At 40.2% G+C, this 27,080-nt stretch overlaps 1 protein-coding gene across 1 annotated transcript in view; it reads left to right on the plus strand.

Annotated features, from left to right (window-relative positions):
* Positions 1–501: 501 nt before the first annotated feature.
* The window catches only part of LOC103178401 (solute carrier organic anion transporter family member 3A1-like), a 195,211-nt gene continuing 168,632 nt past the window's right edge, over positions 502–27,080 (plus strand). Inside the window, exons 1-2 of the mRNA XM_007893117.2 lie at positions 502–602; positions 11,227–11,692. Of these exons, the coding sequence (XP_007891308.2) occupies positions 570–602; positions 11,227–11,692 (499 nt within the window). The 5' untranslated portion in view covers positions 502–569. The remainder of the gene's footprint in view (positions 603–11,226; positions 11,693–27,080) is intronic.

Genomic DNA, 27,080 nt, shown 5'->3' on the forward strand with positions numbered 1-27,080 from the left:
TGAGACCTGGCTTCAAACAACGGATAGTTATTAAAAAAAAGCTTTGAAGAAACAATCATTTAGATTTGAATTTACAGAAAGGTTGTGCTGAAGGCAGGAAGCCTTTAAAGGATATTGTGTTAAAGAAACATTTTAGAAAATGATAGTCGAATGTGAATGTCAAGATGGTTTGAGTTTTTTCTCTCTGGTTTTACCAGTGTACTCTAAAAGGCAGGACAAAGGTTAATTGAGATTAATGGAGGTCTGCTGGCTGACTGGTGATAATTCTTAAATGTGGTGCATATGGGAGAGACGACCTTTCTCCTCACAGAAATAAAAAATAAATTGAATTGGCATCAAGTCAAGGAAACTCATAGTCTAACCCAGGGTCTTGGGAAATGAGACAAGATTGAGAATTAACTTAGAAGGGGGAGAATGCAAGGATTCACTGCTGAACCCTGGGGCAAAGCATTAAATAAAATGTTCCATCCAGCCTTTGAATCTCGTGCCTGATATGCGGCCCGGGGGCCGGCACCGGCCCGTCCTGCTTTGCCGACATCCGCACGTTCCTGGTGGCGGAGTGTTTGCTGATGCTGATCCAGGGCATCAGCGGCGCCTACCTGGTGAGTGCTGCTGTCACTGCCCCCCCCCCCCCCACACACACACCCAAGAACACACCCCCCCCCCACACACACCCCCCACACACACACACAGACACCCCCCCCCCCCCACACACAGACCCCCCCCACACACACACACACCCCCCCCCACACACACACACACCACACACACACAGACACCCCCCCCCACACACACACACACACCCCACACACACAGACACACACACACCCCCCCACACACACACACACCCCCACACCCCCACACACACACACACACACACCCCCCCCCCACACACACACACCCCCACACCCCCACACACACACACCCCCCCCACACACACACACACACCCACACACACACACCCCCACACACACAGACACCCCCCCCCCCGCACACACACAGACACCCCACACACACACACACAGACACCCCACACACACCCCCCCACACACACACACACCCACACACACACCCCCACACACACAGACACCCCCCCCCCGCACACACACACACAGACACCCGCACACACACACACAGACACCCCACACACACACAGACACACACAGACACCCCCCACACACACAGACACACACCCCACACACCCCCCCCCACACACACACACACCCACACACACACCCCACACACACCCCCCCACACACACCCATACACCCCCCCCCCCCCCCACACACACACCCCCCCCCCCCCACCTTGTGCAGCATCAGTAGCGAGGAGTGCATGTTAACGACAGGGAATTGAGTTGCGCTGTATTACAATCATTGATTGCTCCCCCCCCCCCCCCCCCTTCCACCTCCTCCTCTCCCCCACCTCCTCCCCCCCCAAAAAAAAACACCCCACGTTGAAACTCCCACTTGTCCGGGTTTTGTGCGCGCTGCACAGTGACTGTTCTGTAAACTGCTTCAGTGTGTACACCGCAGATTAAACACCTCCCCAGTGAGAGCCTGTGGACTGGATCCACAACACCTCTGTTGTACCGGGACTGACTGGTTACCAGAGTCCTACCACTTGTGGTCCAGACTAATAATAATAATAATAATCCTTGCTTTTGACCTTTTTGACCGCGCCTTTGGTCACCTTCCCACCACTCCCACCCCGGCTCGGCCCCGGGACCCTAAACTGTGAAGCGCTCCCGAGACGCCGTCCGGCGCGGAGGGAGTTATATAGATCCAAGTTGTTGTTGTTGTTGTTGTTATATAGTGGCTTATCACGTCGTTGAGACGTCTCAAACCGCTTCAGTAGTGTCCCACAAAGAGTCGTGGGATTGAGTGACCGCATTTTATTTTCAAATGGATGAGATCAGGGTGCACAGAGATCATTCTCAGGGGGTACGTTTGCACTGTGTCAATGAATCTCATCACATCCAGGGGGAATGTCTGTGTGTGGGGATCAAGCCACGTCCCCTGTTAAACCACACGGTTAGCGTCCATTTGACGTGCTTTTCTTTTAAGAGTTCAATCTACACTTAAATGAGTGCTATAATTCCTGCACAGCTGACATGAAATCGGTTTCGAGACCAGCTAACTCAGCTCAAAACATTGGGTCCCAGTCTTGAGACCATCAAGGAGGTGGACTGCCCATTGAATCAATCCAGGCAAATGGGAGCAGTAAAAATCTGATCTGCTTTTACTGGGTAAAATGCTTTGATCCTTGGCCAGTTTACAGATTTGGATGGTGTGAGTTTTCAGAAATACTACATTTTCAATCTTACCAAGAAAAAGAGAACTATCTTTGGGCGCTCCATTGGACCTTTCTCAATTTTCTATATACAATATACTGTATATATATTCTCCACTCTCATCCAATCCTACACTCCTTTTCAGGCAGCATTTCATAATTATTACATCAAACAGTAACAACAAACTTGATTTCTCCCAGCTGAGCGCTAGTCACACACACTCTAGTACATCACACAATTGACCATGCGTTGACAATCAGAGTTAGCATCGCATTCAATCATGCAGTGGACATTTCGGTTGAGCTTGGTACTGCCCTCATCCGACATCCACAAACCTGTATCTTCCAGCGAATACATATCAGGAGCAGGAACCCTGGCTGATTTCTCCCTCACTTGCTCAGAGTGCTGAGCCTAATTGCATCCGCCATACCTTGGCCACAGCTGAGATCGGTTAATCCAACACAAAACCTGTAGCCTGTGGCTTAGATTTTCATTGGATCACTGAGCCATTGCTAAAGGATGCTAGGAGACGAAATCCACCAGTCAGTATAGGTGCAGAGCTTGGTGATGTGCGTTTATAGCAGGGAAATGCCATTACAAATTTATACCACTGAGTTTGGTAACTAACCTTGTCGACAGAATTTCATCTCTTAATATTATTGGAGCATAGGCCACACCCTCAGCTCTTTAATAATGAAAAACTGGTATCAGATGGTTGAGCAAAGGAGCAGAACTCTGCTTTCTTGTAATTCAGCCATGGGTGAGAGCAATTCAGAGTGAGAAGTGGAATTCCTGATTTGTTGGAGGCTGTGCCACTAGCAATGATGGTACACTGCTTCCTTTAAACAAGTTAGGATTCAGTTTGTACTTTTGGCAAAACTTTGCCAGTAAACAAATCACAACTGGCTCACAGAGATGGGGTCAGGTGTGTTCCACTTCAGGTACAAAATGTGCAGCTAACTCCCCATCCAAAAATTACTAGTTGGAAAGTTACCGTAACTAATATTTTGTTATGTTTGCTGCCCAGGGAAGGTGATTACTTTTACCAAACGTGTGGAGAGATTTATTTCCACAATACGTGTTGGTTCTAATGCCAACATTAATAAATGTTTGCCTGTAGTTTTGCCAATGGTGTCAATATTTACTAGAATTCTTCCTGTGTACTTTAGTACCACTGTGATATTTTTGTCAGAACACCAGAATACAGAACACTGGGAGTTAAACACGCTGCTAACACCTACCTCCCCCCCACCCTCCACTAACACTGTGCGCTGTGAAAACATAAGGAAAACAAGCAAATCATACAAAGATAATTGGACCCATCTCCTTACCCTGTTGGGTTGAACAGGATTTGGTTTACTCTTTTTTAGTGAGACTGTTGTTTGTGTGTATATATATTAGCTGTACCCATTGCAGCTTCGCTTGCAACCAAAAGATCCAATATGGAATGTAGATTGATACACAGACAGACATTTCATCTTTATCTATACTCATCTGGGAGGACTCCTGTGGGAGGACTCATTTTGGCCGTGCTGTTCTTTGAGTGGGCAACTCATTTTGCCGCGCTGTTGCAGTCCTTTCAGCATTGAAGTGTAGCCGCGCTGTTCTTTTTCCTTCAGTTTTATGTAATGGGCATTTTTGTCTAGCATTTTTACTTATCTTTGAAAGACTTGATTTCTGTTTAGGCAGCTTTATAATGATGTATAATTTATAATCACTGGGACGTCCTCCCGACGTGAAAGACTCTTTAAAAATGTAATTTTGTTGTTGTTGCCGCGGCTTAGCTTCGTCTGTGCTTGTTAGTTTGTTTCCGCTGCTTGGCTCTGTACGTGCTCCGTGCCGCAGGATGCCACAGCGCCACTTTGACCCGGTGGCTACCAGGTGTAACTGCAGTGAAAAACACAAAACTGAAATACATTTTGGATCATAACTCACAAACGATAAGAGATACCTGAAAACAAATATGCCCATGTCACTGGCAGATGCAAGACCTTTCTGGTGAGGTATAAATCATGTCTCAATATCAATCGGTTATTGAGATCCTTCTTGAAGTGCAGATAGACATCATCGTTTTATTAGTATAAATATATATAATAGTCCTTGCATTTGATATAGTGCCTTATCACATCTTCGAGACGTCTCAAAGCCCTGCACAGAATATACTCTAGAGTGAATTAACTGTATATTTTGTGTACGAAATGTATAGCAATGCCATCTTCGAGATATCAGCAGACCTGTTGAGCAGCAGTAGCAGCACTTTGATGGTAAAATATAGATAGCCGCTCTATGTTCAGCATATTGCATAATGTTCTGCATTCAATATAGCAGCACAGAACAGGTCCTAGAGGCAGAGCCAATGAGTGCGACGGGGCTGATCCTCAGCGTTAGAGGATCAAGCAGTAAGGAATAACTAGATAAGCTGGAGCTCTTCAGCCTTGAATAGAGACCTCTCAAAGGAGATCTTATAGAGGTAGATAAAACAGCTAATGGAGAAGTAGGTAAACTGGAATGATAGCTTCAAAAATGCCCAGGAAACAAGACATGAGGTTGCAGGTTGAGGGATTGTGAAGGGAAATTTTAGGATAAAGAAACTTTACGCAGAGGATAATATCCAAATCAGACTAACAGTTTCACAGAGTAGGAACGAGTCACAAGGGAGAGCGTGTGGCCAGAACATGGGATTAATATAAGACATAGTTTAATGCTGTAATGGGAAATGTTAGTAATTGGGAACGATGAATTCAAATCAAGTTGCCTTTTCATCTCAGCCTAATGTATTATGAATTCTTGCAGGAACATTAATGACAAGGTTGAAAAACACCATTTTATTTATACTCCCCCAAATGACATTGCACAATCATGGCACTGATAGTGTTTGGTGGCCACACTCAAGACTTGTCTGAAATCTGATTAAAGTAGCAATAGGTGGGTTTCACAATGACTGTGTACCCTTACTCTTTTGCAGATAAGATTGCAGTGTCCCTTAGTTAGTTATCGCTCTGCTATATTTATGCACCGACCAGCTAGAAGGTGAAGGTGACCTACATGTTAAATTAGGATCATTTCCCAATGGCTGCGAAGATGTTAAGGTTTTCACAGTGATCAGTCAGAAGAGCATGTGGTTTGGGTGTTGTTGCTGGTAATGTCCACTCACTTGTACCAATCACAGCAGAACCCTGAGGCAAAGAGTGAAGTTCAGTGGTGCAAAGTGGCACATCACTCAGATATCACCTGGAATCAGTGTCTGCTACAAAAATGTCAATATCTTCCCAGTGGCAAGGGAGGGTTTTAACAGGTGGTGGTTGTTGTAAGTATTCTCTTGCTAAAGGTGTTGAATAGATTCTCAGCAAAAGTAGTGGTGCTAAGGCAGTTGTTAACCATTTCAAAAAAGTACAATGTACGTGTTTGCTTGAGGATATATATCGAACTAGAAAAGATCTTTGCAATCCAACTGATCAGCTGCAAAGCAAAAAATCATATACTCTATTCCTCATAAACTCAATCTTTTTTTTCATCTACTTGAACTAAATGATAAAGATATTGGTGTAGATTCAGATGAATGCATTTTCCTAGATTTATATCATGGAAACAAGGTCATTCAGCCCAACTTTATACTCTACTTGAGCCTATACCAAGTCCTTACCCGTTCCCATAACGTTTCATTCCCTTTTCCCTCATGTGAATATCTAGCTTCCTCTGAGTCAGAAAGTTGTGGGTTCAAACTCCATGTTGGGATTTGGAACTCATAACAACTACAACTTAGATTTATATAGCGCCTTCCACGCCGGACGGCATCTCAGAGCGCTTCACAGCAACGGATCCCGGGGCCGAGCCAGGGGGAGGGGGAGGAAGGTGACCAAAGGTGCGGTTGAAAAGAATGGTCTTCAGCAGAGACCTGAAAATTGGAAGAGAGGAAGCGAGGAGAAGGGAGTGAGAAAGCGAATTCCATAGCCTCGGGGCACAGTGGCTGAAGGGTGGTTGGAGCGGAGGACTCGGGGGACAAAGAGGAGGCCAGACCCGGAGGAACTCATACAGTCTAAGCTAATATTTCAATGCAGTGTTAGGGATATGATGCATTATCGAGGTGCCACACTTCAGATGAAATGTAAACCGTGCCTATTCATTTGGTTGTTAAGAATCCCATGGCACTTTTCGAAAAGAGAAGGGAGTTTTTCTCTTCTTGGTGTCTAGCTATCAATCACCCAAATAAAATTGGTAATTCGTGTCATGGCTGTCATTGCTGTGTGCAAATTAGCTGCTGCATTTGCCCGAAAAACACATAGTCACTAAACTTTACAGTATATCCTATGAAGTGCTTTGAGACAACCTTCTGACATGAAAGGCTTATAGAAAATATGAAGATCATTATGAAAATAAATGTATCTATACCATCTCCATAGGACACAATAATTTCCTCATCTCAGGAGCCATGAGAAAGAGGAAGAACATTATCTTTGAAGCGAAGGAGAATAGATTTGAATAGTAGTGATTTGGAGGCAGAATCATTTTCTAGAGTTTTTGCTTGGTTGAATTTATGGTTTGAGTAATGATAGATTGGGTGCAGTGAAATTCTTTATTCGGTAATCTGTGCATCGCCTGAGGGTTTGATGGGCTTCATAGCCTTTTCCTGCTCTTATGTTCTTAAAGTTTAATTGTGAGGCAGCACCTGTAAGTGAGAGCGGTTTAAGGGACCAATTTGCCTACTCCGTTCTTATAAATATGTATCCTGTGCAATGATAATGAAATTTTATCTACCATGGCATCAGACAGCAAAACTCTAACATCCAATGTGTAACACTTGTAGATGAAAACTGTCAATTCACTTTCGATGCTATACCAAATGCAAGGATTATTATTATGGAGAAGACTCTTGAGAGAAGCAATTTGCGGCCTGCAATGAAGCATGATGTTGTGACTGATAATAAAAATCTTTATATTTGAGGTTGCACCTTATCATACCATTGAAATATCTCAAAGCATTTTACAGGATTTACTGTAAAATGTAGGAGCTGTGTATTTTGTAGGCAATCTGCACACAGCAAAATCCCAAGTGAAAAAACAATTTTATTTGGGTGTTTCTTTAGCCGGGAGAAACTCCCTCTCTTTTTAAGCAGCGCCAAGAGATCTCTAATGTCCACCTGAGCAGACAGGCTGGACCTGGCTTTCATGTCTCATTCAAAGGACGCCCCTCTGACAATGCATCACTCCCTCAGCATTGCACTACAGCCTAGATGATGTGTTTGAAATCCTAATATAGAGCTTTGAAGCCACAACCTTTTTCAGAGGTGAGTACTACCAACTGAGCCAGGCTGACACCCATGATGTCATGTGTTAGGCAGCTAACTCTTCACAGAGATGGTAATGAAAGCTACCAGTCCACCAGCTGCTTCCCTCAAAACCTGTAGTGATGAATGGAGGACAGCTTTGTGCCGTAGACCTTTTTCCATTGGGGAACTAGATTGTTAGAAGGCATTACTCTCTGCTGCTACGAGTGATCCGTAATCACTTTTGTGGATCTTTCAAAAGAGAAAGCTAAGGCAGTGATCTTGACAGCAGTCAAGCTTCTTTGATGTTCTTAAATAAACTCCACATCAAATCCCAAGTCCCTGCTTGTTTTGTATTTTTGCTGCTCTTTATAATGAGGCTCAGGGAGAAATGTTAAAGAACTTTCCCTCAGGAGATTAAGTAGTGGGTGGAGTTCATGACAGAGTGGATTATACCCAGTGTGTAGATAAAGTGGACTTTATAGGACAAATAGCTTTATATATGTTCCAGTAGACTTAATGGTGGAATAAGTTTGATGCACTACACAGCCTACTCTTGTTCCTATGTTACATTCTTGTTGTAATTTATTGCACTTGAAACCCAATCATTCAGTAGGCCTTTAAAGGCTGTTTTTTAAACATACTGAGAACTTTTCTGGTGCGTATATATTTATCATTCCTGACAATTGCCCAACCAGCGATGTTGTTTTTGTTATTTCATGGTGTCTTTTACTTACTGTCAATTAAAAAATACTAGTTACACATATATCCTGTTCTTCTTAATATATTTGTATTTTATTTTAAATATAGTATAATCAGTGATGCATTGTCGGCTGTTAACATGTTAAACCAAGGTCTGTACCGCTTCTGCCTGTTCAAGTGGATGTTGAAAGTACCATGGCACGATTTGAAAAGAGAAGGGAGTTTCTCCTGGGTGTCCTGCCAACTGCCCCCTTGAAAAGTTAGTCACTCACCTCATAGCTTTTGTGGGGCATTGCTGTGCACAGAGTAAGTGTTTACAAAGAAACAGTAACAGAAAACACGGTAGAAACACTCACAATAATTACTGTGATGTGCTTTGATACGTTTTGACAGATGAGGTGCTCTGAATATATTTATTTTGTTAGGGTGTAAGATGCTTGTGAATATTGAGAAAGGAAGTTCAATTTAGCTAAACATTATCATGTGTGGGGGAATTGGGGGAGAGAAATACAATACGTGATGTGATAATGATCATTCCTCCCAATTATCACATTTCCCCCCCTCATTTTGTGATGGTTGGTTATATTCTATGACTTATGATTATTGCTGTTCTTCCACCCTGTTTGTGAACTGAAACTGTCAACCATAGAGTTGTTTCCAACTCACAGTTTCCAACTCTATGGTTTGAATCATCAAATCGTACAGAGCAGTTTTGAATTATCATATAGTACTTTGCACCTCAGTGAATGAACAAGGATGAATATTTAGTTTTGTCCTCCATTCTGTCCTGTCAATGAGACCCATTGGGGCGCAGTTCCATAGGTAGTAGCAGCACTTTGGTAACTTAATAAAGCTTGCATTTGATATAGCACCTTTCTCATTGGGAGGATGTCTCAGAGTGATTCACATGATTTACTGAAGTGAAGTGACTGTGTATTTTGTGGGTGAAATTACCCCATATGGCTGGTCACAATGATGTTCGATCATGCATTTGGATTTAAAAAAAATTAGTTATCTACTTTGTGGCTGTTTGTGGCACATTGTTGTGCGCAAATTGACTGCTGTGTTTACTTACAAATACACAGTCACTACATTTTACAGTAAAATTCTGTGAAGCGCTTTGAAGTGTCACAACAACATGATACAGTATCAATGCAAGGATTATTATTAACACTTGTTGACAGAAACACAGTTTAGATCAGAAAGGCACCAATAACACAGCTACTTTCCTTTGCTTTCCTTAATTTGTCAACCTCAGTCTGATATATAGGAATAATGAAGTAGAATGAGTGCACTGTATTGGAATTGAAAATCTCGCTCAGTATGATGTGGGTGTGTTTATCTTTCTACCAAGTGGCAACATTGAAAAAGGTTATAGAATGGATTCAATAAGTGCCAAAGGTTGAACAAAGCAATTGAAGTCTTGCGCGAAAGGGATAGGCACGATTGACATGGAAATAAAAGAGCAAGAACTCACCTCACATTTCTTTTTCCTCTTGAAACAACACTGTACTGCTTGCTCCCAAAATTAAGTGACAAAGTACTTATCCAATATTCTTGGCTTCTCTTATTGTTATGCAGGATATAATGTCAGCCTAAAATATCTTTTTATGATGTTTCTATTCAGTCTGAATTGATGTAAATTAACCCGGTCATTTCCTTTTGGTATTGAAGAAAACTCCTTTCAAAGCAATAGCTCTTCATTTGATCAGGAATATGTGTGATCATTTTAAGGTTTTACTCAATGGAAAAATTAGTGACAAACTGCGACTTCTGAACAATTCAAATTATTGTGAAAAGTTTGGAACCAGTTCATAATTTTGAAATGTAGCTACATTTATTTTAATGGACTTGTAATCCAACTTTCCTCACTTTAAGAATAATTATAGTGATTCAGAAGCTTCCAAATATTCAAAGGGAGCGTAATTATCTGTGCGTCATATTTGAACCATTAGGTACTGATTGTGGTTCCATTGTGGATCTAACAGCTAAAGTTGTTGACTTAGTCACTGCATCTCTTAAACCCTGAGATTTTTGTAGACTGTGAATTTCTAAGGTCATGGGAGCTCCTCCCAGTGTTGTAGCAACTCAAAGGTTAACAGTCTTGTTATTCTATTCCTCAGAATTGTCATAAGGCAGGAAGTGGGAGCCATATCCTGCAGTCACAGCCCCGCACATGAATTGTCCTGGACTCTAGACTTGTATTGTAAAAAGTAGGAGAAATTGCAGAGTGCCTTTGTTATCAGCCTTTAGTTCCAAAGTGTTAAAGGCAGTTCCAGTATGAAAGGAAAGATTGTTGGAAATTGCATTTATCAGGGTAATTTAAGTTCTAATCTCTCAGTATTCTACATAATGGTTCTCTTCATCTCCTCCTCAACGTTAATTGCATATAAAGCATCATATATTCTTGCACAGATTGGCTTGCCTGACAGGTAGTAAAAATCTTTTATCAAAATACGAAATTTGACCAAAATTGTGCCTCTGTGTGACTGATTACAAGTGCACTGGAGAAATCGATTGCACGTAGATACGAAAATTCCTCCAGAAATAACAAAAAAACATTCTTGACTGCAGTTTCATGGAAATTGCTCAAACAGGGTATTGAAGCTGTTCAATTGTATTACCTACATAAATTTTTCTACTCAGAAGGCGGAATCAGCAGCTAGAAACGCTTGGACTGTACGTTGAAATTACAGTGTTCTATGACAGTCACAATAGTCCTTCCCTTCCAATTTCAGCAACAATAGGCTTGACTGTATCGTAGCTTGATGGAGTTAGAGAACATCCAGGCCTGGACATGAAGAGCAATAGTTTGGATACTCTTAACCATGGTGATGGGTTTCTGTATGTTTGGTACACTCAGCCGTCCCAAAAAAACACACAAAAAGTGACAAAACCAGTTTGTTGTGTTTTAGCACAGATTTCTTCCTATGCATACTGACAGTACTTTTCTCATGTGTTTGACAGGTTAGTATTCTGACAACCCTGGAACGGCGATTTGACCTGCAAAGCACAGAACTAGGAGTAATCGCAAGTAGCTTTGAGATCGGAAACCTTATGATAATTTTGTTGGTGAGCTACTTTGGTGGCAAGGGACACCGACCACGGCTGATAGGCTGTGGTGGGATCATAATGGCCATTGGGTCTTTGTTTTGTGCGTTGCCTGAATTCCTAAGCCATCAATATCAATACAAGAAGGTGGATACATCAGTACTAAAAGACACCTGCTCTGCAAATCTGTCCTTGGAGGAAGTGCAAATGTCAATAGAGAAGAATCTGAAAAGCTGCGCGGAAACAGAGACAACAAACATGATGTACGTGTTAGTGATTGTGGCTCAGGTTATAATTGGGGCCGGTGCAACTCCCATTCAGCCACTGGGCGTCTCTTACATTGATGACCATGTACGGAAAAGGGATTCCTCACTTTACATAGGTAAGTGCTTTATTTGTGGTTCTCAAACTCTTCTTATACATTTGTTTTCTCAACTTCTTTTCAGGTTAGGGCATCACTGGTATCTGTCATATGAACTGAAGCAGTGATTTATTTTGCATTAGATTATAAAACAGTAGTCAATCTCTAGAGGACATTGTAATCTAGAAATGGCCTGAATTGACTTGTCAATTATGGGGTCAATTCCAAAGATGCCATCAAGATCCATTCAAGGATGAGACTGACATTTTAGTTTCAAGCCCTCTCTTGACTGCATTATATATTGAAAGAAAAGGAATAAAAACCCAACCATCCAGAAGAAGTTCAGGGAAACGATTTTTTTGGTAGTCCCAAGTCTACAGAGGAAATGGAAATTCAGTGTTATTTTTTGCTACAAATATTCTTTGACTTTATAGCCTGTAGAATCCAACATTAGATCTCAGAATAAAAATAAATGTTGGAAATCTGAAATATACAGGGAAAATGTCAAAACGGCACAACAGGTAAATCAGCATATGGAAGAAATGGGCCAAGACTCGGCTAATTTTGGCTAAGACTATTCCGTAGATTATGAGATGTTAACTTGTCTTTCTCCTCAAATACTGAGTAACCTGCTGGGGATTGATATCTTCTTCTCTTTTTAACAAGAGTCTAGGTTGTGGGTGTAAACACAGTTTATTCCAGGGTCTCAAATAACCAATGGAAACTTGACATCTCAGTAACTTCACATGGCTACTGGATCGCTCTTAACTAATTGACAGAATACTAGTCTAATACTGTAACAGATACATGTCACTGAGCTTAACAGGCAGATCTTCAGAACAGAAATTCTTTAAATCCTGCTGAGTAAGTGGGTGTTTTTTGCTGCCACTTGAAGAGTCAGTCAATGAAGGAGCTTTCAGTAGCACACTATTTCCAAAAGTGTTAACACATCATAAAGTAGATGTGACTTTTTGCTTTGTGGCTGCAATTTATTGATTTTAACAAAATAAAACTGTTGTCCAGTTGAAGTGGCAGGGGAAACTCAGCACCCTAACCTCTCACATCCTTAAATAGATATTTTTTGGTAGTTAATCAGAAAAAAATCCGTACTTTGCATTTCTTTCAGACAAATTTCCATTTACATCTGAAGAGAATTTTGGGCTGTGCTTCCATTTAGTTTCGATTCTTGTACCTTATAGTTTAACCCTGGAAATAAAGTGGAGCTGAAAGTGGCCTGATCAGCTGGACCTGAATGATAGGTCAAACCTGATGAGCTGATAGTCTTCCCTTGCCCCAACCTTCTTGTGTACATAAATAGACAGCATGTATGTAAAGGACTCATCAAATGTACTTCTAAAGGCTGTTGTCTTGACGCAGTGGTGTTATGTGACCGTTTGATGTTTGTGCCTATATGTGCTAGTGACACTCAGCAGGTTTCAACTTTACTCTATTTTCAGGGTTAAGCATTAATATTTCCGGACCAACTTGGGACTGTTCTCCTATGTGTGCGTGTGTGTCTGCGTGGGGGCGCGGTGGGAGAGAGTTAAGTGGAATCTCTTTGGAGTTGAGCTGGCTTGTTAATGGAATATTGGAATCGAGTCAACATCTAGGTTGTCCGGTTCCTGAGCCAGTCGGGTCCATAGTACTGCAGGGCCCTGTTGATGACAGACAGGCAGCCTCGCTTATTAGTCGGACTTGGAGAAACAGACTGGTCTCTGGGAGCAGAGATTCTTCCCACTCCACTCCTGTTAACCCTCCCAGCCATAGATTCACTGCGAGAATAAGTGGGCTAAAGAAAAANTACAAATACAATGCAATTTAACAATTTAAAAATACAATTTAACCCATGTCAACAGATTGTCCACCTCAATTCAATATAAGGGCAACATTTATGCAGTAAGTGAAGTGGTAATTATCACCATTAATACTTAGCATATTAATATTTTGCTCTGGGAATGTCTCAATTGTATACACTCGGCAGCGACCCTCCCCACCCCCTCCCAACATTGTTTCACCCGAAAGCATGTTGATGAGTTATTGAGATGGCTGATGATGTTTGCTCTTGTTGTCAATGTTCCAATGCATGAATTTGGGAAATACCATCTTAACTCGTCTTTAAAAGTTACCTTATGATGCAGTGAATCTTCCAATGGACATTTATAATTGGGTGAACTGCTGAATAACTCCACTTTTTTTTTGCACTGAAGGTGACTTTTGTCCCATTCAAAACAACAAGAGTGAAGTGTATGTGGAGTCTTGCTCAACCCAAAGCAATGTGACATTCTTAAACTTCTCCCATTATTTCACTGGGAGAATAGAGAGAAAATGTGTTTAAAAAGAAGTAATGTGTTTGAAGAACTTCAAATGAATAGAGAAGGTCATATTTGTTTAATTTCAAGCTACTGTGATTGTATAGGTCAAGTAACTGTGAAATATCAGATATCTTGCAGTATTCAAGTAAGATGTGATTGATTTAAATGCCTCTCAATGAAGTGGTGTGAATGTAATGGTGTGTTTTACACTGCCGATGATTCTTTTGGCACTAGTTGAACTTCCAAGTGCTAACTCTGAACAATCTGATTGACCTGCGTTTTCCTCTTTATTACAACAATCCTATAATAATAATATTTGCATTTGATACAGTGCCTTATCATGTAATTGAAAAGTCTCAAAGCACTTTCCCCGAGTTGGATCCAAGGTGACATTCAGGATAACAGAATATAGGAATCAGATCAATTCTCTATCGTGGTCTCAATAATTTGTCCCTAAGGTAAGCGGGTTGCAATTCTCCAGGACATTGCTGATTACAGACCAGCCAGCCTGGAGTCTCGGCAGGATTAGGAGGAGCAGTCTGCCTGCAGTCACAGGGTGGAGGATCCTTCCCACTCATCTCCTGTAAGACAAACCTACAAGCCAAAGTCCTAAAGGGTAGGGTGGTCCCAGGTGGACAAGCAGAGAAAGTGAATTCCATTCTAGGACAAGGAAATTTCCACGCATAAGTGACAGACATATTTGGAACTCTAGTTTGGATACCTAGTATGGTGATGAGTTTCCACATGTCTTAGGCTGATGAAAATAAAACCTGAACAGGCAGATAGGGCCCTGGTTAAGCATCTCATCTGAAGTATACATTAGATGATGCGTTGCTCTCTATAATAGGAGCTCACCGTCCCAACATAGAGCTAGATAGAATGTAACTCTATGTTGGGACTTAGAGCTCCTAATCTCTATGCCCCAACATAGTTGAGGAAATAGGTCATTCAGCCCAATGAGTCCAACACGCATGGTCAACTCCACATGAGCCTCTACATTTCCTATTCCCCTCACTCTGTTCTCTCATACTTGCAAGCTTCTGACTCAAATACGAGAGTACTACCAACTGAGCCTGGCTGACACACATTTAAGATTAATATCAAAGTGCTTACAATCTCTTTGAAACCTTTTATGTGAATAGTGATGTATAAATGCAAGTTGCTGTATTTAAATATCATAAATATTTAATTATGCTTTCAGCAGACTTCAAATTTGAAAGACAGCTTCTTACATAAATATTTATTCACAGATGACCAAAGGAAGAGATCAACAGAGTGGCTAGAGCAGGTGTTTAATGATGCTCAGAGAACCAATATTCCCTCTGATGTAATGGTTATTTCTATAGAGCAGTTGGGATCGTTTATGGTACAATTGCATATAGTATGAAGCAATAAAAAGGTAACTTAAACAGTCAGGGGCTGAGGCTACATACTTAGATACTCAAAGTTTTGTACTGAGTGCTGTATGATCATACCAGATATTCTGGTTTTGCTCAGTTGCTAGTACTTTTGTATCTGGGTCTGAAGAATGGGATTCAAGCCCTGCAGCAGAAACGAAGACAGTAATCTAGGTGAATACCCCAGTTTAGTACTGCATTGCCAGAGGTGCTGCTCTTTGAAAGAGGTTTAAACCTGAGGACTTGCCTGCTCGGGTGGACATTAAAGATCCCATTTTAAAGAAACTGCTTATCCTGGCCAACATTCTTCCCTCAGCCAAATTCAGATTAATTGGTCTTTCATTTCATTTTCATTGTTGGCTCAGAAGAACTTGCTGACCTAACAACAGACGCTGTACATCAAAACAACTCATTGTCTGAAGTGCTTTCAGATATTTTGGCAAGGGATGTATTAAATGGAAGTTTTATTATTATTAGAAATATGTTACTTAACAGGAGATGTTCTGCTTTTATCTTATTGCATTTGCAAAAGAGATACTATATTGTGTTACACTGATAAAATCAACTAGGGAGGGCCAAACTGATCTTTGTTGGTCCTTACTAGACTAACCTTTCAGATACACATGTTGCATGCATGTATATGCATGCACACCCACACAGACGTAAGGAGTCCTGTAGCAAATTGATTAGAGCACTTGCCTCGTAAACGAGAGGACTAATTCCCAGGCCGGACGAAACCTTCGAAACGAGAAGGGAGTTTTGCTCAATGTCCTGGTCAACAATCCCCCAAATAAAATCTGTTATTGACTTCATTGGCTATTGTGGAACATTACTGTAGTGCAAATTGTCTGCTTTGTTCATCTACAAATACACAGTCACTGCACTTTACTGGAAAATCCTGTGAAGCGCTTTTATATGTCTTGACAACGTGATAAGGTGCTATATCAAATTCAAGGATTATTATTATTTTCCTTATCAAATGAAAGTTTCCGTGAAAAGTTCTTTCTCCTTCCCTGTAAGCCAAAATAGCCATTTATTCATTTTTGTGGAGGTTTAAACATAATAATAATGGTTGTTTTCATTTACATGGCATAGTTGGCTAGTGGAAACAAAAAATCGAGAGTTGAGGCCAAAGGTTCATGACTATGTGTGCAGTGCACAGTAGGCAGAAAACCTTGTTTTCTAATATTAAATATCGGGAGAAAGCTACAACACTACACTGTTTCTACTAATACCTTATCAAAATGTTCCCTGTTTATCTGTACCAAAGAAAAAAAATGTAGTCAAATGAAAAAATCAAAACAATAAATTAAGTGTTTCATTATTATACAATGGCAGGGAGTTTGAGAACTCATAGGAACTTTGTACAACATTTTTTAAAAGTTACATTTGCATTACAATTCACTAGTTCTTTAATATTTGTTGAATTTCGCCTACAAAAAAGTAATTATACTTTTTCAGAAACTTGTGAAGCGATTCCACAAGTCCTTAACATTGTATCAAATATTAGGATTATTATTGACATTGAGCATGTTTCAACTTGTGTCGAACTTGTAGTGTGTTCTAAAAGTTTGACTTTGAGCTGCTGCTAAATCCTCACCTCTGGAAATGCCAAGTTATTAACGGTTGAGCTAAACAGGTCAGTTCAACGTTTCATTACACACTGACTGCTGAAGTCAGGTCAGTGGAAGTGCCAGGCTTCCAAGCTCTTCAGATTGTCTATTTACTATAAATACTAAGTACTAAGTCTAAGTACTAAATACTAAGCTTGTCTAAATGTTAATGAAAAAGCAAAAGAGTTTACTGTGCTGCAATGTGCAGTTGAATGTCAAAATATATACAGGCTAACATTTCAGGATTTGAGTGTTTCTTCATTGAGTTGTAACCAATGTTTGCTTAGAATGTTTCCCAGGGCGTTTTATCATTTTGGATATGAACATCATACCATCTGGGATTTTTGTTCAGAAAAGTTCAGACGTTTCACTCTGAATATGTCCTAGTTTTTGAAGACATGTGTTCCGCATGTTTTGAAACGTTTGCTTAAAACAGCCTCGTGTGGAAGGAGAAGCTCTCTGGATGTCTAATTCTTCTGCTACTCGTGGTTGAGCCTATTCTGTAAACTTCAAACACTTTTCAGTTCTGTTGGGTTCCCTTCCACTCTCTGGCCTTGTTATAACTCCATATCAGGACTTTGTGCTCATACATGGGTTGACACTCCAGTGCAATGCTAGGGGAGTGCCACATTGATGGAAATGCAGTCCTTCGGATGAAATTTGGTTCTCTTTTCATGGCTATTTATCGGACAGTGGTTTTTGCAAGCCACTTGCTGGTTTCGCCTACAAATACACAGTCCCTACATTTCCCACTAAATTCTCTGAAATGCTTTGAGATGTTTCGACAGTACAATACAACTTACACCTTTCATGTTGGGAGGACATCCCAAACAGCTTGACAATTTTGGCTGAGAAATTAAAAATAATCAACAATTCTATAGAAACATAGGAAGTGGTAAGGGGCCGTATCAAATGTAAGGATTATTATTATTAACCCTGCCCAAAGCACATCTCCTACCTCAGCACCATGGTGTATCCAAGATTTTGTCATCATGGCAAAAGATGTGGACTTGCCCATTTAGAAGCAGCTCAAAATTAAATGCTATAGTAAGTGACGCTCAGTGGAATATTTAGTGACAGACAGGGAGATGATTGTGATGTAAATTGAGGCATGTCACGATCATGATGTTACAAACGTTCTTGCTCCATATGGCAACGGAAGCGGAGACTTCAATTCTGCCGGATTGCCAGCTATTCAAAATTGAACTTTGCATATCATGTCCTCTCATGAATCTCTTTGATTGTGTCACTCTCACTTACTGTCCTTCAAATGACATAGTCAAGCTATATTTTTCAGAAACTTCCAACATTCTCTGTCTGGGAAGATGAGACTGCAAACTGCACAGCAATTTGTTTTAAATTGCCGCTTGCGAGTTGCGAGTCTGGCAATAACTCACCAGAAGAAATAAAGCAATCACACAGCATTCTTTGCCATTGTTCATCCTCTGTATGTACAGATTAGAATGTAACTACAAGAAACATACATCTTCCAATCAACAAAAGCACTGCTGTTTCCTTAACTGTCGTATCTATTCAGAGTCCTGAATAACTGGCATTATTCATCTTGGTACAGAATGCTCCAACAGGGAATGTCCTGTGATAATGCATTTCGACTGGTGAAACGTGCATCTGAGAGGGGATGGCTTCCCACTGCCAGAGTGCAGAGAAAGGAGCCTCGTTGATAGATGGCTTAAATATCGTTTCTCCCATTATCTGAAATGGCTGCACAAAATAACCAAGCCCACTAATTATAATAATATAATAATAATCCTTGTATTTGATATAGCGCTTTTCACACCTTCTAAACATCTCAAAGCGCTTTATGCAATATGCTGTGAAGTGATTTTGACAATATATTTGTGGGCGAACGCGGCAGCCAATTGCGCACAGCAGTGTCCCACAAACAGTCGTGGATTAAAAATGACCAATTTATTATTGTTTTGTGTTTTGGAGGGATTATTATTAGGCGTGTGGAGTAAGGAAACTTGCCCAAGGTTTTGCCCTGCCTGGAATTGCTTGTTAATAAGATTGCAGCAAGGGAGCCCAGCAACAAGTGCAGCTCATCTTGTACTCATTGTCAGAGGTAATTATTCAGGACCCTAAGATAATTACAGAACTGACGAAAGAGCCCAGGGTACAGAGTACCAGAGTGTTGCTGAGCTGTTCCAGTAGCTGTTATAACTGGTGAGTCTGATCGAGCTTTGCTCAATTTCAATTCTAAAGCCAGTCATGTTGTTAAAGATAGCAACGACGCAGACATGGGATGTGAGATATGTCGGGAGTTCAGCATGAACCCGACTGTACTGAGCTACATATGCCAGCTCTGCCCGCACACATTAATTAATTAGGATTATTGAATATTCTCATCCAAATCAATTTCAGAAATGTTAAAATTGTAATAAATTACAATGTGCCTGTAATATTATTCATAGTATCACTGGCACCAATTATATTCCATTTCAACGCAGCTGATTAAAGTGTTTTAACCTTGACACGAAGATACTGACTAACCCTCTAAATACTGAATGTAACAACCGAACCCTTTTTTAAGATATTCCAAAAATAGTACGGATTCATAAGTACTCAGTAGTTTCGTACGTTATTCAATAATGTTCACGTGTAGCGATATCCTGTAATTTATTTTATTCTTAACTTTAGGGAAGGCAGAGCAAAAGTACGTTCAACACTGAACCCATTATTAACAGTAATTCCAATCGCGAAATGAAGGCACATTTCCAAAGGACGGTTATGAGTTTATACTCAGCGGTCGGCTTGTACAGTCAGCTGGTTGGGGTGAACTCGATCTTTTCCCCACATTGTGGTTTGGCAGCAGCTGCAGAAAAGTTGAGACTGGACTCAGCTCATCAAACACACGTAAGCCAGCTCCCCACACTGCAGGCTTCTGGCATTGCCAACTCTGCAATGGGGAGCCTCCAGTGATCCAAATTCCCACTCCACCCATATATAAGGGGCTAATTTGTGGTATTTCTTAATAAGATTCTTTGATAAGGAATCTGATTGCCCAAATAGGGTCGTCTTTCTGCAACCAGAAATATGGCCGCTGATGTACAAAAATTCCACTCCTACGCAATCTACTTCAGAGTAGAGTTTTCACAGGTTGACAGAAATGGTGATAGTGTTTCTCATTAAGGAAACTGGTCAGGAAATACAGAAAATTAGACCCAAATGTTAATAACAAAGTCAAAACCATGCATATAGACTTGAGAAGTACATTATAAAATTAATTTCAGTGCTGGCCTATTTTTTGTTGTCCAGTTCAGTCTTCAGCCCACTTCCGTATCTTAAGGATAATTTTGCTGCAGTTTAGATCTTGGCATGAAATGGACAATGGAGTGTAAAATACAGCAGCTGCAAACGTTTATCTACAAAATACAGTCACAATTTATATATCCTGGGAAGCACTTTGAAATGTCCTCCCAATATGATAGGCACCATATCACATACAAGGATAATTATTATAAATTAGGTTTGTTGCTTTCATTGTGGCATCTAGTTTGCAAAAATTGCATTGTAAACAGTGATTCATGTATCTTAAGATGGCAGAGTCTGAGTAAAGTGAGAAACAAACCGTGATAGGAATCAGCCTGTGTTTTGTTCACCAGCTTTTTTTTCGGACTTTGCCAGTTTGGGATTTACAAATCACTATTTTGTGAATCGAGTGTGAAATTCTCAATTTGACATTCATAACCCGGACATTGAAATTAACTGCATGAATTTGGTTTGCCAATACTGTATCGGATTTAAGCTTGTAGCATTGCAGAGACGTAACAGAATGCCTTCAGATAGAGCTTTATCTTAAAATCAAATTTCACTAGAAATTGCTATTGAAGAGTGGTCGGGAGGTGAACATTCTTGATGCAGATGGTAGAATTTTATTTCTAAAATTCATATCAAGATCATTAATATTAAAACCAAACTAAAATGTAACAGCAGAAAGTGTGAACACAAGAGCGCTTACAGCAGGCTCACCTGACTGCCAAATTCCACCTAGTTTTATCCTGTAAAACCATTTTGTCTTAAAGTTTGTGATTGTGCAGAATTGTGTAAAATTCTTAAATCCAAACAAAGCTGCGCTTCATACATTATTTAAAAGAACTAGCTAACAGATTAAAACTGAATTTTACACAATTCAGCACCGTCTTAAGTTTTAAGGCAAAATATAAGGTAAAATATATGGTATAAAGAACACAGATTTCAAAAAGGAAGGTCATGCTTGACCAACCTCATTGAATTCTTTGAAGAGGTAACAGAAAGAGTAGACAAGGGTAATGTAATACATTTAGATTTACAAAAGGCGTTCGATAAGGTGCCACATAATAGACTAATGAATAAGGTCAGAGCATGTGGAGTCAGGTGAAAAATAGCAGAATGGATAGCAAGGTGGCTACAAGACAGAAACAGAGAGTAGGGGTAAAGGGTAGCTACTCAGACTGGCAGGGGGTGGGCAGTGGTATTCCACAAGGATCGGTATTGGGAGCACTGTTGTTCACAATATACATTAATGATTTGGACTCGGGAATCAGCAGTACAATTTCACAATTTGCAGAAGACACCAAATTGGGGGGAGTAGTTAATACAGAGGAGGACTGCAGCAAACTACAGCAAGACATTAATAAAGTTGTTGAGTGGGCATTTGAATGGCAAATGTATTTCAATACAGAAAAGTGTGAGGTGATACATTTTGGGAGAAGGAATATGGAAGTAACATACATCCTGGAAAATAAAAACCTAAATGAGATAGAGGAGCAAAGGGTCCTAGGGGTATACATACACAATTCACTAAAAGTAGCAACACAGGTTAATAAGGCCATAAAAAAGACAAACCAAAGGAGATTCACAAGGATGATCCCAGCACTGAGAGGTTATACCTATCAGGAAAGGCTGAACACACTTGTACTCGTTTTTCTTGAAAAGAGGAGGGTAAGGGGTGACCTGATAGAGGTCTTTAAAATTATGAAAGGTTTTGATAGGGTAGACATAGGGAAGATGTTTCTATAGGAATATAGGAAATAGGAGCAGGAGTAGGCCATTCGGTCCCTCAAGCCTGCCCGCCATTCAATAAGATCATGGCTGATCTTCTAACCTAACTCCATCTGCCCGCCTTATCCCCATATCCCTTAATCCCTCTATCCTTTAGAAACCTATCAATCTCAGTCTTGAATATGTTCAAGGACTGAGCATCTACAGCCTTCTGGGGTAGAGAATTCCATAAATTCACTACCCTCTGAGTGAAGAAGTGTTTCCTCAACTCTGTTTGAAAAGGCTGACCCTTAATCTTAAGACCAAAACCAGGGGCCATCAATACAAAATAGTCACAAATAGATCAAATAGTGAAGTTAAAAGAAATTTCTTCACACAGAGAGTAGTGGGAATGTGGAACATGTTGCCACAAGGAGTTGTTGAGGCAAATAGCATAGATGTATTTAAGGGAAAGCTGGATATGTACATGAAGGAGAAAGGAATAGAAGGTTATGCTTGAAGGCTTAGTTGAGGAAGGCAGGAGGAGGCTCATGTTGAGCATAAACATTGGCATTGATCAGTTGGGCTGAATGGCCTGTTTGTGTGCTGTATATTCTAATGTATTCTAATGTAAAACTAGGTGGAAATTTGAACCTACAGCCTTAAGAACGTTTCATATCACCGAGCAGTGCAGTCAGTGAGGTTGCAGATGCCCCTATCCTTTCTGGTTAGCCCGCATCATGTTCTAAATAAACGCTGGGCCACCCACAATGAGAGGAATGTTGCAGAGCCTAAACTTGGCATCAGCCACAAGATTAACTGAAGATTTGTTATTGAACATATTGGGCCCCAAGTCCCTCAGATCTAAACAACGAACATCTGATGATCACACCCAGTGAGGAAAGATTGTGTGCAATTGTCCCACACGCATATTTGTATGCATGAAAAAGATTTATTTCTCCCACCTGGAGTACTCATGAATTGAAGCTCTTCCACTGACAAAACGAATACTGTAAAACTACTTGTACATCAAACTATTTTTAGATTCTTTAATTTTAAACTAATTTATGAGAGTCTCAATTCTTTAATTGAATTGTGAGGAGGCTGTTATAAAATGATCAACAGCCACAAACTCCTTCCTTTCCTCCCTGCTCGATGATCCCCATGTCCTTGTGAAGCAATTTAAGACATTCAGCCCACCTGAAAGCGTTTCTGTTGTGATCAGTGTTGTAAGAATGGCTCAGTTTGACTTGATATCCAGGCTTTGCCTGTACTCAGTGTGACCCTGGCAGCTTAGTGAAAATGGCCATTTATTTATTATATTATTGAATTATTGTAAAATGCAGTGACTGTGTTTTAAAGACAAACACGTCAACCAATTTGTGCACAGCAATATCCCACAAACACCCATGAAGTGAATGATCAATTTTATTTTGGGGATTGTTGACCAGGTCACTGGGAGAAACTCCTTTCACAGCATCAAGTTTCCCCCAGCCCCTAGCAATTTGTATATAGTTTCTGATGGAGGACATTTAGATTTCGAGACCTATGCAAACAAAGGCAAGGAGGTGGCCAATTGTAGCGAGATATAATTTCACTCAGCAGCTATCAGATCACGTAAGTGCTATAGGGAGGATTTAACACTTATCAGTTAATGCTTTGGGGACTGTGGAATTGTTTCTATATAAGAATAAAAATAGTCTGTGTGGTCTAGCATTCTTGGTATTATGAGTGGAGCATTTCTACCATCAATCAGAGGAATTGTGATTAAATCCAGCCTTGACTGCCATTTGAGCTTGACTGTTATCTCTGTGTAAGCTTTTCCTGTTCTTATCTGTTGCACAAGATAGAATGCTTTCTGTTAGTGGACTGCTCCATCTAATACAGGGGAGACAAACTAACTAATAATAATCCTTCCATTTAATATTGCGCTTTTCACGTCTTCTAGACGTCTCAAAGCGTTTCACAGAATATACTGTAAAGTGAATTAACTATATTTGTTGGCAAAACGCAGCAGCCAATTGTGCACAGCAGCGTCCCACAAACAGCTGTGGATTGAAGTGACCAATTTTTTTTTTTTCTTGAGCGATTATTATCAGGCGTGTGGAGTAAAGAAATTTGCCCAAGGTTTTCTTCTGCCGGTAATCAAACCCAGGTCTCTTGCTTGCGAGGCAAGTGCTCTAACCACTAAGCTACAGGACTCCTAAGTGTCATGAGCTAATCAAGAGTAACCTTGACTGTGGCTGTGATAAGATTTATTCCCCCACCTTCAGTATGGAGAAAGTGACGGAGTGTTGGAAGTTGGAAGACCTTTAGATTAATAAATATAACACTTTAATCAGCTAAGATTTCCCAAGTTTAAACTGATCCAAATTACACTTTTATGAGTTACCTTCCTCTAACATCCTTTTGCCTCACTTCGTTCTTCCTGCCTCGAAAATACTTTCAAACCTTTTTTTATTGTACTTTTGGTCAATAACCTTAATTTTCCCTCCATTCTGCCTGCTTGATTTCTGTTCACCATTATTGTAAAGCACTTTGAGATGTTCACTGAGATGAAAGGTAATGTAAGATTGCAAGTTGCTTTGTGAATTAGAGGATACTTACTCATTCTGTTGAATAGAATTACATAGAATGTACAGCAGTGAAACAGGCCATTTGTCCCAGCTAGTCGTGAGGGTGTAACCTAATCTCCTAGATCGGATTTGCTAACAGTTGGACCTGAACTGAAGCTGATTAGTTAATCTTCACAGACATTTTGTACATGACTTTCTGGTAAAATCCCACTTCCTTTCTGAGACTGACGGCAGTTGGCTGCAGATGTTCGCCTGGCTTAGTGAATATCGTCTCATCTCTGAAGTTCAGAAAGTTGTGGGTTCAAGCTCCAAGTTGGGAGTTTTATCTCCTAGACACTCCAGTGGGAAAGAGTTGTATTGTGGGACCCACAGTCCTTTGGATATTAAACTGAGGTACTGCTGCCTGGATGTTGAATATCCAACCAACTTTGTCCGAGGCCACCCAGTGACATGCCTATCGGTTATCGATAATAATCATAGAGCTATTTTTTGGGTCAGCTGAGTGTCACACACGCCGAAATCTATCACCATGCTTAAGAAACCAAATCAAACAGAGCATCCCACCTCCACGTGGAAATTCCTGTGTATTGGAATGGAATGTGCATTCTCTCCTTGCATCCTGCTTACCTAAACCTGGAGAGACTGGCAAGAGGCAAGGCTTGGGGACTCCAGAGTGTGGGCTGGAAACCTACTGATTGAGTATTTTGTGATGTCTGGTTCATATTTGGTACCTAACTGAGATTCCAGAGTTGTCTGGATTGATCTTGAGTTCTATTTTTTCAGATTTTTCATTCAAAGAGCATGTAAGAGCATTTGATCTTTAGATTGATCAGACTTTTTATATTAGGGTGAATACATTACCTTTTCTGCTGCCTTGTGAGTGTGGTTTTGACTTCAGATTTAGAACCAACTAATTTCTGTGAATTCACAGGGTAGGCTGATATTTATGCCTACAATTTTCTAGGATATAATTTATAATGTAATTGAAGCACATTCTCACTTGGGATGGGAGCCAAGTTTAGTGGCCATCTGGGCAATATCCTGATTCTCCAGATACAGTTCCAGATATTAAATTAAAGATATCACATTAATAGCTCACATGAAGTGTGTCTTCACCCCAGTTTGGAAATACTGAAATATTTGCCGCGAGATTGTTTTAAAATTGTTAAATCATATGAATTCTGACCTTGTCTGTATCAGCTTGCAGTCATGCTGTTTAAAGATATTAATTTGGAAGCCAAGTGAAATACAAGTTCAATTTTAATAGATTCAAAGCCTTCTGCCTTACCTGAGGTTTACAGGATCTGAATTTTTTACAGAAAGCCTTGCATCCCAACTAGACCAGCTATTTAACAACTATCTGCAGAAAGAGTTCTGTTTGGAGTTAAAAGCAACCAAAATGTCCACTAAAATGGACAAAAGCCGTCCCTCAGTGCAAATATCTCTAATTGTGCCTCTCTGTCAGTAATCTTTAGGTTATGTACATATGTTGAGAATTTTTTGTTATTCTTGTACTGAATGATTTTTTTTAAGTTAACTCATTATATTGAACATGATCTTGCAATGATACTGATTGTGAAGTACAATAATAACACCATACGGTAATTATTTAATCAAAGGACATGCATTGTCCCATCTGTGCAATTTTGGGGTTGATAAAGGAAATTCTTAAATTTTATGTTTAAGTATGGAGGGTAACTCATCTCTGTGTCGTTTACAATTACTAACACATTGTCCTGCACAAGGGAGACTATTGTATTTTCCTTAAGGGTCAGACACTTGAATGACCAAACTGACCCAAAGATTTGGGTAATAGTTGCTAATAAATCTGAATCGATCTAGATTTGAAAACAAAATTAGAAGGATCCATCAGTAATACGATAAAGGTTTTGGAGACCACAGTAACTTTAAAATAATTTGGATCACGTTTGGTTTGTGGCTTTTTAGCTGGATACAATCCAGGATTTCCACAAATGACATTTCCAATATTGTTTGAGCATAATAGATTTGAAGGTACTTAAGCTTTTAATATAATGTAGCATGGTGACTAATTGCTACAAGCATATAGGCCTAGGCCATTAATCTGAGGTTGCTGACAGCTCGTTTTCATACATCATTGCACTGCAGGCTGCAGTATCCATGCAAACAGCTCTGCTCTTTAAATGGTGGTGAAAATAAAGTATCTTAACTTTTGATAATTTTAATCAGAAAGGAGGTGTGTGAATCCTCCACTTGGTCTTTTCTCTATACAATGTGGCAATGCTGGTTTACTTACCAAAAGGATTTTTATTATTGAACTAAAAACATTGCAGTTTGGTTCAACAATTATCGCTTGCTGATTTGGGTTTTCTAATTGATCTCACAGCATCGAATTTACAACATTTAGCTATTGTCATTTCAAATGGACTGCACAGAGACCTGATCTGACCTCAGTGTAGTCACATTGACAGCTTATGGTTTACTCCTCTCACTTTTCTTCTCCAATTTTCTTACCTATTTTCCCAATGGAACTGTAACTCCCTTTTCCTTCA

The sequence above is a fragment of the Callorhinchus milii genome, unplaced genomic scaffold (genome assembly GCF_018977255.1).
Source record: "Callorhinchus milii isolate IMCB2004 unplaced genomic scaffold, IMCB_Cmil_1.0 Scaffold1, whole genome shotgun sequence".
Lineage (NCBI taxonomy): Eukaryota > Metazoa > Chordata > Chondrichthyes > Chimaeriformes > Callorhinchidae > Callorhinchus > Callorhinchus milii.